Source organism: Condylostylus longicornis, unplaced genomic scaffold (assembly GCF_029603195.1).
Source record: "Condylostylus longicornis isolate FDR11 unplaced genomic scaffold, ASM2960319v2 ptg000003l, whole genome shotgun sequence".
NCBI classification, from domain to species: Eukaryota; Metazoa; Arthropoda; class Insecta; order Diptera; family Dolichopodidae; genus Condylostylus; species Condylostylus longicornis.
This window is the reverse complement of record NW_026577972.1, coordinates 16,756-30,412: the sequence shown is the minus strand read 5'-3', so window position 1 is coordinate 30,412 and position 13,657 is coordinate 16,756. Positions and strand designations below refer to the sequence as shown.

Sequence of the window (13,657 nt, the reverse complement as noted above, 5' to 3'; positions counted from 1 at the left end):
TTTTGCGAATTCGTGAATTTTTATTATTGTGTTGGGACGATTTGTTATATAAAAACATTGTTTTGAAATAAAGAAAATTTCCTCATAAAACCTTAGATACACATAGAGGAAACTGGTGCTAGAAAAATTATATACTTTTTCTTTTGAATTAAAATTTTTGTGGCTACTGTGTGAAAGCCTTACAAGGATAAAGCTTTATAAAAATTATGAATAAACCAGTGGCCAAAATTGTATTAATTGTGTTGCCAATAACAAAACCTGTCTTACATGAGAGAAATTGGAAATTTGTTTAATTTATCTGCCTTGATTTTCTTTCATTTGACTATTTGTATTATATGAAATTTATTTATCGCTGGTTGTACAATATAGGGGGTGTTTCGCATAAGAAATAATTTCAGGGATGATTTTTTGATCAATTTCCAGCAAAAAATTGTATATGGTGAAGGTAATTGGGGTATGTTACATGGCTCCAAAGTTATAAGCATTTATTTATATGCAGGAAAAATCTGGTACCTTTTTTTTCAATAAGCTGTAGCTCGTGAACGAGTATATACGCACCATATACAATTTTTTGCTGGAAATTTATCAAAGAATCATCCCTGAAATTATCCCTTATGCGAAACACCCTGTATCATATATTATGAAGAAATTTTCTTTAAGTAAATTTAGTTTAATCTCTATGGGGTTTTTCGAAGATATTTTTAGTACGAGTATTAGATTATCGATAATCCTCGTATATATTCGTATAATATAATACAATACTATCGTATATAAGTTTCAATTCCGAACCATAATTTTTTGGGTACTATATAATTTCGTTATTATATACATAAGTATATATATAGATACTGTAGTTCAGATCTTTTGTATTAAGCACGAAGATTATCTAGATTGAATGAAGAAATAAACCAATATTTTTTGTTTGTTTTTTTTAGTATTGCTTAGGAGATAAGGGTTTAAATAAGGGTTGAAAAGTCTTTTTTAAATTTAAGGGTGGTTTTTTCGAGGCGTACGGGCTTTTAAATTTTTTTCTTTTTTTCTTTTTGTAGACAAATATAATTACTAATCTCTACTACAATTTTTTTTTTGTAACTTTTATTTTAGTATTTTTTAATTTATTTACGCACTTTTTAATATTTTGTAATTTTTCTTGTTGAATTTCTTCTTCTTCATTTATCTTATTTTCCATACTTCTTCACTCAAACAAGCTTTTATCTCCTTTCTGCCCTACTATTCTATTTTTCTCTTTTTCAATTTAAGCTCTTTGCTCATTTTACTCCCAATTTCTGTTCTTTTATTTGAATTTTTTTTATTTTCCAAATAATTATGCTATAAAATTTGCTTTTTTCATATTTTTTGGTTTTTTGTGCTCTGTACTGTACGTATATACATTTTTTTATGGGTAGGTACTAAAAATATTCACTATTGGGAATTCATAGATAACTAAAAAAAATGTTGTTTTAGGTCAAATATGATTTTTTAAATGCTTTTTTTATTATACTACTTGTTTTGCATCACATTTTGCTAATATTTGTGTGCTGTTTTTGATCCAGAACGAATTTGTGTTTGGTTTTCCCAATTTTTTTTTTGTTTTTGGTTCTTTTATTTTATTTTTACTTTTTTTATTTTTTTTTTGTTTGCTGCTAAATGTTGTGATTTTCAGAATTCCGCTATGCGGCCATCACCACCAACCCATCCACCCAGTCAGCAGTCCCCACATCCACAGCCTCCACCTTCACAAATGATGCCTGGTCAGGTTAGTACACTCCCAATCATTAAAAAAAAAAATTCACATACAAAAAAACAAAGGAAAAACACAAACATTTAAAATACAAAAGCTCAATTTTTTCAGATTATCAATTTTAATTCTTAATGAATTATAAGGAATTCTTAATGAAGATATTATTTCTCCAAAAATAAAATCAATCTTTTGCGTATCTTCCGCATCCCACAGCGGCTTTCCTCCCCTTCAAATATTTTTTTAAACGTGCTATGTTAGAACTACATTATATATGTTATATGGTCCTTTTTATTAATTTAATATGATGATCGTATGATTTCTGCAAATGACCATCATCTGCAAAGTTGACACTGACATTATATGACTCTAATCATTTGACTTTCGAAATTAATCACACTTGCAAAAACTAATTCGATATTTTTAAATTAAAATGTGATTCAAATATGTAGTCGTTGTGCGGTCCAATACCTCTACAAAAATCACGTTAATTAGTATTTTTATATATCTATAAAGGAAGAATCAACACTTACTCACTTTCATCTGCATCTGTAATCGCTATTTTCACTTAAATTTTGATCCTCTGCCACTTCGCTCATTTTTGCAATTACTTTTTTAAAGATGCGTAAATGACACATTAATGGTTGCAATTTTAACATATTTACGGCATGGAAATATTTTAACATATTTACTGAGGTCATCAAAAGCTCCTCTAGAGCGGCGTCCTCTTGGAAGGCTTGCAAAGGTTTTGGAAAGTGAACCAGCAGCGCCAAGTAGATTGATAGCTGCATGATGGAGTTGATCTTCCCTGAAGCTCGAAGGGGGCGTGCTTGGACTAATCATTTTGAGGAATCCTGTGCGAGGGTACTGGTCACTGATAGGGGAATATTGAGGGCCATTCTCAGCTTTGATCCATTCAAATCGACGGGCCCTAGCCGGCAGAAGTACAATACGCTGCACGGTGCTGGTCATCCTTCCTTGCTTAAAATTATCTATGAGTGCTGTATATACTTATTCTACATTCCAAGAAGGTGGAATGTTGCTTAAGTGGTCTTCATTCCTAAGGCTGGAAGAAGCTCACACAGCTGCCCAAGAATCTCCGACCCATCAGCCTAACATCATTCTATTAGAGATATTGGAAAAGAATTTGGATAACGCATACATGAGGAGTATCCTTAATCCGTGCTCTGATAGAGAATTTGCGTTCCGGAAAAAGCATCAGGGCCAGTTTTGGGGGCTCGGGACTTCGATTCGGCCGAGGCAAGCCTGGCTGAACAAGGGAGACCTTGAGGACGGATCCGTCCATTTTACGCACATGGATTCAGGCTCAATGGCAGGGTAATTAAGGGAGTCAATTCTGAACAATTGGATGTTGTGCTTTCCTTTCGAGCTTGCGGAACATGGAACTACACCTGGGACTTCAGCTGGTAAGGGGTTGCTGTTGCGCAACGCGGCAATGGATCGCATCATTAGATTGGCGAATAGAACAACGCCTAACGCGACAAGGAATTCATGACCAAGGATAGATTTGCGTCGCACAAGATATCAGATTTCTCTCAGACGGGAGGATATCAGTGTTTTAGTAGGGGTTCTTCTCCTCCGTCGTCGATATTACTTTCAAAATGTTAATGTTCACCACTTACCTGTATTTTTCGACTTTAACGAACCTCTGTATAAAGGGTGAACCTGTAACGTGGTCTCTCTCGGGGACAGAATTGTGGGACAAAAATCGTTCCGAGAGGGTGAAGTCTGTAATAAGAAATTTTCCTGGTGACCGAAAATTCGCTTGAACAAGTTCGGAAATTTGAATATTTCAAACATCAAAGAGATCTCAATTTATGTATACTTGTGAATTAGAATGAACATTATATGTTTAGATCCATAGTTATTAGTTTAAGAATTGAATTATTATAATATAATATGTGATTTTATAATAAACTGACTTATAATTTATGAAGACTACAAGGATAGGCTAGAATCAAGTGGGAATTTTCCCCGGATCTTGTTGGGCCACTGTAGTACTACTTTGTCAAGACACTTTGCAAATCCGCGTGGAAGGTGGGGACCTCAGTACACCTTCTGGTAGAGTTGGTTGCTCTCGTTTGCAGGAGAAGGGAAATACTGAGCGACATTACTCTCACGGCGGTCACCCGGACTTCACAGTTGCTCGAGCTCATCAGGGCGATGGATCCCAAGCGACTACTGCAGGGTTATGCTCCACACTGGGAAAGAGCACAATAGATCCTTATGAGTGATCACGGTACTCTGTTATTCCGGTTGAATACAAATCTACAAAATAATAGACTGATAATTTTCAAATGAATAAAATAACTTTAGGAAGAAAATAATTTTCTTTTTTGATCAATTTTAACATTCCATATATTTTTTTAACATTCTTTATTTTAAAACTCACCGACAAAAAGTTGCCTTTATTTTGTTCTTTTTCCGAATAAACATTTTTTTTTTTAATTTTGCTTTTCTCAAATTTAAATTATTTATTTATTTGTTTTTAACTTGTATAATAAAATGTGTCAAAAACATATTAAACGTATTTAAAGCGTCAAAAAAGAATTCTACCTCGGGCTTATTTTTTCTCGTTTTGATTGTACGTTCATTTTTTGATTGTTAATGATTTAATGTTGACACTGCATCAAAACTTTTAGTCATAACTTAATTTCTTAAATAAGCTATAATTTACTAAAATTATAAGAAAATTCATTTAAATTTTTGTAATCTCTAAAATTTGATATCATTATAGTGTTGCCATGATATATTTGTACCATATATACATAAATGCATTTGATACATAAATGTATTTGTACACATATACATAAATACATGCAATGTTTGGTGTTGTGTATACCCTCTTGTCAAGTTTTAAATGTTTATATGCATATTTGTAAAACCCTTACTTTACAGAGTGGAACGGAACTGGTGTTAAAGCGCTCTCGAATTTTGGGAAAACGTCTAGAGGAGGTTTAAAAAAAAGTATTCGGGGACGATGTCTAAGATTGGTTTAAAAAAATAGATTATTAACGTTTTTTCAAAAAATTTTAATTTTTAATTCAAAATTTTGATTTTAAACAATCGTTACTCGAAAACACCGAGAGCTTTGATATCATTTCCGGATCACCTTATACATATATTATTTTTTGTTTTATAAATTCAATTGCCAGATAAATACTTATCATCATGATCTATTAATTTAAAAATTGTGCTATGGAATGACACAAAACGTAATGATGACGTCATATTTTATGTTTTATATGGAATGACAATACAAAACGTAATGATGACGTCATATTTTCAAATACCAATGTTCTATTTAGTAGGTCTTGTAAATTATATTAGAAAGTGATTATTAATTTTTTTTTATATTTTTTTTTTATAAAAGAACAACCCTTGCTGTTTTCGAATATGAAAATTAACATAACTTTGGAAGTCTTTCTTAAATCACTCAAAACATTGTGACGCATAACAGGAAAAGAAATAATAATGTCAAATAGATTTTTATAAAAAAACTACCCAAATAAGTTATTTGGGAAGGAGGGTGAGGAATAAAACATTTCAATTTTTAAATTTGGAACAAAAACTGAGTATTAAAATTTTGATCTAAGTTAATCAAAACTGGATTACTTTATATTGATTAACGATAAATCAATGTTACTCTAAATAAAGATAAACGAAAAATATAAAGATAAACGAAAGCAATGAAAATCGCATTCTTAAAATGATATATTATACCTAAACTATATGCTCTTATTGTGTTAACTTTCAAATTCGAATTTAAAACCAGATTTTAGAAATTTAAACATAAGTATAATTAAATATATTTTTTAAAAAGCAAAATATTGGCAAATTAATAAAAAAACATGTATTTATTAAATCTATATTATTTTAATATAGATTGTGATATGATGGTAATCCCAATATTTTACTATCTTTATTTGTGCCAACAATGTAACTAAAAATATTTATATAAAATAATTTTATATGATAATTGAAAAACAATTTCAAAATGTGTTATATTTTTTCTTTATTAACAAAAAAAAACTATTTAGCCATTTATGGGAGCACCGAGATATCCATCAGGTCCAAGACCAAATGTTAGAATGCCACAAGGAATGGGTAGCGATTTTAATGGGGTAAGTCATCATATGTATATGTACTAAAAATCCATTTTTTATTCTCTTTTGTGAATCCAATTGAAAACATTTTAAAAAATTTTCTTCTAACTTGGGTTGCTTGGGTGCATAAAAACTGACTTTAAAAAATTGGTATTCCTATCAGTATGGAAAAGTTTTGTGGTGTTTGTGGTTAACAACAAACACACAATAGATTTTTGTGATCGAGTAGACGTTTCATAAAATACAGCTCAATTGACTTTCTTTTATTTAGGTTATGCACACTAACAAATTCTAATGGTTTAAAGTTAAATAATTAAAATTCAATGTTCTGATGCTCTTTTTTTTTTATATTTTTTAAATTTAGCCACCTGGTCAACCGATGATGCCAAATAGCATGGATCCTACAAGACAAGGTATATACATAAATATTTCTTTATGATTTTGCATATAAGTATATTCATAAACAGTTTTTGTTCAAATGTAAATACCATAATATGATTTAGTGTTTTTGATAATGCAATATGCTTTCGCATTTCTAACTTAGAACTTAAATAACTTAGATAACAGAAAGACGCAGCTGTAAAAACTTCAAATTTAACATTGTATAAAAAAATTTTTTTAGTTGTGAAAATTCTAAGATTTTCATATTTTATTTAAAGTTTCATTTTCAAATGAAAATATTTTATTAGTTCGAATTCACTGAAATATAGATTTAAATTTTTTGTTAAAGTAATGACAAAATTTAAAGAATTTTATTCTAATAAATCCTATAAATCCATTATTTTTTTTTAATTACAAATTAGTTTCCACAACAGTATAATCGAAGCTGAGTATTTACGCGTATATCTTAAAAATCTAACATGCAATTGTAATGTTAAAACAAACTGCAAAAATAGTACCGTAGTATGAAACACAATTTTTTGTTGTCGAACAAAGGACATATTTACAACTAAGTTAGAACTGAATTATCAAAAACGCAGATTTACAAAGTTATATAAAATACAATTAATAAATAAATTTCAAGGGGGTCCACCTGGAATGGGCCCAATGAATCCACGAATGAATCCACCACGTGGTCCTGGTATGGGACCAATGGGACCTGGTTCATATGGTCCTGGTGGAATGCGTGGGCCTCCACCAAATAGTAGTTTAGCACCTGGTGGTCCCGGTATGCCACCTGGAATGGGAATGGGTGGTAGTAGACCACAATGGCAACCGAACACGTCAACACCAATGAACTATTCATCATCATCTCCTGGGAATTATGGTGGCCCTCCTGGTTCTAGTGGACCACCTGGCCCTGGTACGCCAATAATGCCATCACCTCAGGGTAAATTAAATTATTATATTATTTTATTTATTCAATTTTTTAACTTTAATAAAAAATATTCTACATTCTTTTAGATTCATCTAATTCGGGAGGAGAAAATATGTACACATTAATGAAACCAGTTTCTGGTGGTAATATGGGTGGGGTAAGTATATATATATAATAAAACAAGTAATAAATGTTATATATGATTTTTTTTTAATTTTTTGCCTTTTTTTAAGGAATTTCCAATGGGTGGAGGACCAGATAGTGGTCCAATGGGACCTATGGGACCCAACACAATGGGACCTGTCATTAATGGTGATGGTTTAGACGGAATGAAAAATTCACCTGCTAATGGTGGACCAGGTACACCAAGAGAAGATTCTGGTAGCGGTATGGGTGATTATAATTTAGGTGGTTTTGGAGGTCCAGGCGAAAATGTAAGTGAAAAACGGAAATATATATACATATATGTATGTATACTTATTTTAAAAATTTCTATTCCATATTTCATTAATTTTGTATTCTCCTTGAATGTACATTTCCTTACATTGTCCCTCAATTTACCTTCTCTAAATTAATTCTCTGAATTAATTTTTTTCACCCAAGGAAATCTTTCCATAAAATTTTGCTCATTTGTATGTATTTCACGTCATTATCCAGAGTACCTATTTCATTATTGAAATTTTTAAAATCAACTAAAAAAATTCATCATTTTCATTTTTAAGGATCAGACGGAATCAGCGGCAATTCTCAAAATAAAAGAAAGTATGCAGGAAGAAGCGAAACGTTTCGAAAAAGATTCTGATCATCCAGATTATTATATGCAATAACATCTTTTTCATAAAGGTTGAACGCAAAAAAAAAACACAAAAAAAGAGAAAAAAAACAAAAACAAAAAAAAGGATAACATCCATTATATTTCATACCCAGTCTCCTCAACACCCATCCTCCCCCGCCACCGTTTTACATATTTTACATATTAATCAATAAAAACACAAAAAAAAAAACAAAAGAAAAAAAAAGTATTTATGTATATGTAAATTTATGCTATATATATTTCATTGTGTAATTGTAAATTAAGAAATTAATAAAACAAAAACAAATGTAGTCGATAAAAAAAAAATTATTGATTACATAATAAAAAATCTTATATAATTAGATGGCTTATTTCGAAAGTGTTCCTAAGTCCATATTTTAATTAAAAATTAAATATTGCTACTCTATTTTGGGTTTAAAGTAACTAAAACTGTTCGTATAAACTGGTTATTTGCTTTATATAGAATATCTGATTTTTCTATCCGACACAACATAAGTTTTATTGCCAACTATATTGATGTTACCATATTTACTTTGAAAATAAGAAAGAGTTTTAAAATTACAAATGGATAAACTTAGGTCACACTGTTCAAATAAACCCATCCAATTATAATAAAATTATATTTGTTTTTTCTGTGAGCGTTTAATTATTTTTTTTTCAATTTGTTTCACATCATACATGTATATGAAATCTATAAAAACTCATAAATATTTATATAATATGAAAAATTAAAACTTAAGATTTATAAATATTATAAAGTTCCATATTATTGGACATATCAGAAAAAAGAAGTAAAAATTAAAAAAAAAATCTTTGAAAATTTTAACTGATTTGAGCAAACATCAGACAATTTAAGCAAACAAATGTCACTAAAGTTTGACGATTAAACTGTTTTTTTGTTCTTTTTTCGTGTTTAGAAACAAACAAAAAATTTACATGAAGTACTGAGAATAAATTTGAAATAGTTGTAGTAAATTAGAAAAGTTTTTAGAGTTAAGAAAAAATTACCAATCGTAAAAGTTAAATTTACGATTGGTAATTTTTTCATATTTGTTACATGACCAAATTGGCAGTAAGTCACCTTAATTTTAAAAATTGTGCTAAATCAGTAGTTAATTTTCAAAAATACTTCCTAAATATTTCTTACTAATATTAACACACACCGCGTGTACATGGCAAAAATGTTTTTTTTTCTAGCATTTTTATAATAAATATTTATAAAAATTTCTTGCGTCTAAAAATAAAATCGTCAAACTTTGCTTGATTTTGTAAGCAATTTTAAAAAAAGAAATAATTATGTAAACGTAAATAAAATATTTCCAGTTCTCTTTATGTATTTTCTATATATTTTTGTATATTAAGTTGGGTGTAATGCGTGTGATTTTCACAGGGCAAAATAAAAAATTTCAAATTAAATCCGTTCCTCATTATTTTTTTCTGTTAAAAATTAATTTAAATTAATTTTGTTATTTTCTTATTTTAACAGCGAAAATAAAAGCTCAAAATATAGGTACTATCCATATTGTACAATTTATACAAAAAACTACATAAATACATACATACATATATAATTATATGTATATTATATATATTAATTAATTAATTTAATATATGTATCAATTAATTAATTTAGTATATTAACTAATTTTTAATAGTTTTATTCTATACATTTGTTCGTTTTTTTTCTTCCCTGTGCACGTTTTCAAAAATTGTTAACTTCAACTTACATAATGTTATTATACTATTTGTATATTGTAATTTTATATTAAAATATAATTATTCATTAAAAAATTTAATAAATGAATAATTGAAAAAAATGGTATATAAAAACAATAAATAAATAAAAAAAAGTAAGGAATAAAGAAAATATACGTAGGTGTAATCGATAATGTAAAATGTGCGTTAAATTCCTTTTTTACATCTTGCTCGATATTGCAGTTAACATAAGCCCATTATAACTTTTAATGAGAACAGGTTTGTGTCATTTATAGTGTAAATCGATAATGCAAAAAACAAATAAATGTCACGTAATTAATAATGGCACATAATCATATTTTAAATTTTTTTCCCATTTTTTTAATAAAAATAAATTTCAATTGCTAATTTTTTTACCGTAAAGTGCAAAATTTTGAAGAGGATAAATTCCACTTTATTTATTTAAGTTTAGAGTTCTAGAAATATTCAAATCAAAAATAAATTTTGAAACAGTTATCAACCGGTTGTATGCGAAAATTGTACGTATACGGAGGTTGATGATATGTAAGTTTTTACAAGCATAAAGTCACTGATTGCCGTTTGGTTGGTTTTTGGTGACCGCCAGATACAATTTCAGATCGACCAGCATTTCATATTTTCGATTACACCTAATTTATGGTGTCAGAGTAAACAAATATTTTTGTTCGAAACAAATTCCAAAAACTTAAAAAAAAATATGAAAACAAATGAATAACATAATAAAAAAGTCTTAAAAACAGTTAATTTAAAAAATAAAAAATAATAATTATAACCCCGCAAAAAATATAGAAGATATTTATTTTTAATGTGTAAAAATAAAATATAAAAAATAAAACGCAAAAATTAAATAAGTAATAAAAACAGAAATTAAATAAGCATTACTACAAATTAATTTTAAAAATTAAATAAAAAAAAAAGAGAAAAAAATCAATAAAAAGTAGGCAATTTTTAAGTAAAAAAACTTTTGTGCTATTATTTCAAACTAATGCAAATGTGATTCGAAGTGGTTGCTTTTATGGTCGCCAAAAATTAGCGAATGAATAGTAGTCAAAACTTAACTATGGAAAAATTTTCGACAATTCAGATAATGCAATTGAATTCTTCTCTTACATAAATCTTAAATTTTTTTTTTTTTGCATTGCAGATCTATTGGAACTATGTACATAGTTTACTTTTTCCGATCCAAGTTAAACTGAATTTCCGCAAAATTTCTTTATAATTAATCATTTTATCAAATAGGTTTGATATTCGGCTAACTATAAAAATGCTAATAAGGTTAAAAGCGAACAAAGGCAAAAATTTTCCATGCAATAAATTATAAAAATATAACTAATATGTGTTATAAAAAATAATAAATCTTATTTTTTTCATTTTAAAATCTCATTTGTTTCTTAGAAAATACTTTTTCATCTTGAGTTTCACAGGATTTAAGTTGATTTTCAAATTAGGCAAAAATAATCCTTTTTTTGTATCATTTATAATACAGATTCGCCTTTTTTAATAAAAAGAATAACTGTCTTTAAAATCTTTAATCTTAACCTGTGTTTACTTAAAATTCTTCAGTAATCTTTTCTCTTTCGACCGCCGTTCCCGGAGATTTAGCTCAAATTCGGGATCGAAATTCAGAAATTTTAGTTTTTAATTTTTTTTGTATGACTTTTGTTCGTCTTTGTTATGTTTGCTTAACTTTTTAAATTATATTAATTATAATTCAGTAAACGAATTTTTTTTTTTTAATTTTTAAAGCCACAAAAATAACTAAATCTAGGATTTCAGATGCTAAATAACTAAATCTAGGACCTGTTATGGTGTAACGTAAGTATTGTGTACCTATATATTAAAACAATTTGATTCGTTTTAAATAAATTTAATAATGTAACTTGTTTTGACAGTTTTGAGCAAGTGATACGATTAAAACAATAATAGGTGCAAAATTTACAATCTCAAACGTTTTAAAATCATTAAGTTAATAAATTAAATAATAATGTGTATTAAATTCAATTTAAATTTTTTAAGCTATATACTAAGAATATGTAAATAGAACCGCAACTTAAAAATGCATTAAAAATAAAAAATGTAATTTCTAACGCAGCCAATCTTTCCTGTCTCATATTATTATATAATCTAGTTCGCTGTCAAAAACATACCGTTATTAAATAAACCAAGAACCACAAAAAGTACTGAAAAATTTCCCAAAAAATGAAAAATATTTCAATCGGGGAATACTTCGAAAACGTTAAAGATTAAAAATTGTTTTTCTAACTGCCTCAGTTCGCGATATTTCGAAAAAACAATTTTAGTTTGGTGGTCTCATAGATATAATATATGTATGGGATTAGTCTTACCTATCTTAAGTTAACTTGAAAGCTATAAGTTTCGGTTTCGTTCCTTGCCTGCATAGATCTTTGGGTGATTCTTTATTTATTCGTTTCTATATAAAATAACTCTTCACGAGAAACGAAAACTGTGCCTACCGATTACTCATTACTTTTGATTAAAAAATTAAACAAGTTTAAATAAAAATAAAGAACGATACATACCTGCTATTCTAATAATTAATATGTAATATTGTTTCCAGTATCATCAATTTTTTACCGTTTATTTATATCAATTAAGGTGGTTATTTATAGATCCGCAAATTTTCTTTAGTAAAACCAAATTTAATAAACCTTATTGAAATTTAAATTTCAAAAAATCCTTATATATGTATACATACGAGTACATACATAATATATATTATATACCTTTTGGAGGTATCGGTGCCATTATACTCATTTCAGGATATTTCTCTAATAAATTTGCATTGAACGGTTCCTCATCCCTTCCACTTAATAAAATAATCTGTGCGTAAATACTTTTAAAAATATTAATTTGCAACCGAAAATTGGTTGAGCTTTTCTTATGACTCGTAACGTATTTGTTACATACAGCTGCATTAATTTGTAACAGCATTTACAGTTTTCCATATTTGTAGGTTTAATTATGTACCTCTATATAAAATGTAGAAGTACATAATTAGATGTAATTAAACCTACGACATTGAAAATGTACCTCTACATTTTATATGAAAAATTCCAAAATTAACGCGTAACGTAATACCTACACTAGATTCAAACTTTTGATTCCAAAAAGTGTTGGAACTTGTCATGTGTGGTACGCGAACGAACTAATCATAAAGAGCGAATCACTTCACTTAACCTAGCTGATTAGTTCACTTCTTCAAAAATGAATAATTTAAAAAAAATTACTGCATATACATATTTTTATTTACTGCATATACTGCATATACATATTTACATACAATTGGAAATTAATATACATTTTATATTTTTCCTTATTTCTTTCTATATAATATTATACAATACAAATAAAATTGAACGCCATAATAATTACAACTAAATAACAATGAATTAGAAATACTAAATGAAGAAGCATCTTGAAAAAACAATGAAGCCAATTTTTTTCTAGTTGTCTCTTTCCTTGCTCCGAGCATTGTCAAAGTCGAAACAGGAGCGTATTTATTTTATTTTCTTGTCTGGTTTCTACTATAAAATATGTGTAATTTGTAGAAAGATTTTTTCATTTAAGATATCTGTGGAAAAAAAACGAATTTAAACAAAACTCATAATCAAAAAATTTTTTTTTCAATGGTTGATAATTTTTCCGAAATATAATTATAAGTGCGTATGTAGCGCACGAAATATATTAGCGAAAAATAAAATTAAAAAAAAAAGTATTTTATTCCGAATAAAAGGAATTTTTCTTTTCATACCAATAAAAAAAAAAAACTCATAAATTTTTTTCTTTCTTTAAATAAATTTATTTTATAAATTGCAAATAACTATAAGTATTTTAATATCACAATATTTTATTACCCTCGGAAATGAACATAATTTGTTAAAAATTTTCTATATCTATTATTAGTT

At 27.8% G+C, this 13,657-nt stretch overlaps 1 protein-coding gene across 2 annotated transcripts in view; it reads left to right on the top strand.

Annotated features, from left to right (window-relative positions):
* Positions 1–10,780, top strand: part of LOC129606566 (single-stranded DNA-binding protein 3) — a 39,909-nt gene extending 29,129 nt beyond the window's left edge. The window contains exons 9-15 of one of the 2 annotated variants that reach the window (XM_055516946.1): positions 1,664–1,756; positions 5,800–5,883; positions 6,230–6,278; positions 6,890–7,195; positions 7,270–7,340; positions 7,417–7,617; positions 7,906–10,780. In XM_055516946.1, the coding sequence (XP_055372921.1) occupies positions 1,664–1,756; positions 5,800–5,883; positions 6,230–6,278; positions 6,890–7,195; positions 7,270–7,340; positions 7,417–7,617; positions 7,906–8,010 (909 nt within the window). In that variant the 3' untranslated portion in view covers positions 8,011–10,780. The remainder of the gene's footprint in view (positions 1–1,663; positions 1,757–5,799; positions 5,884–6,229; positions 6,279–6,889; positions 7,196–7,269; positions 7,341–7,416; positions 7,618–7,905) is intronic. The other variant, XM_055516954.1, reaches the window with a different exon arrangement.
* Positions 10,781–13,657: the final 2,877 nt, after the last annotated feature.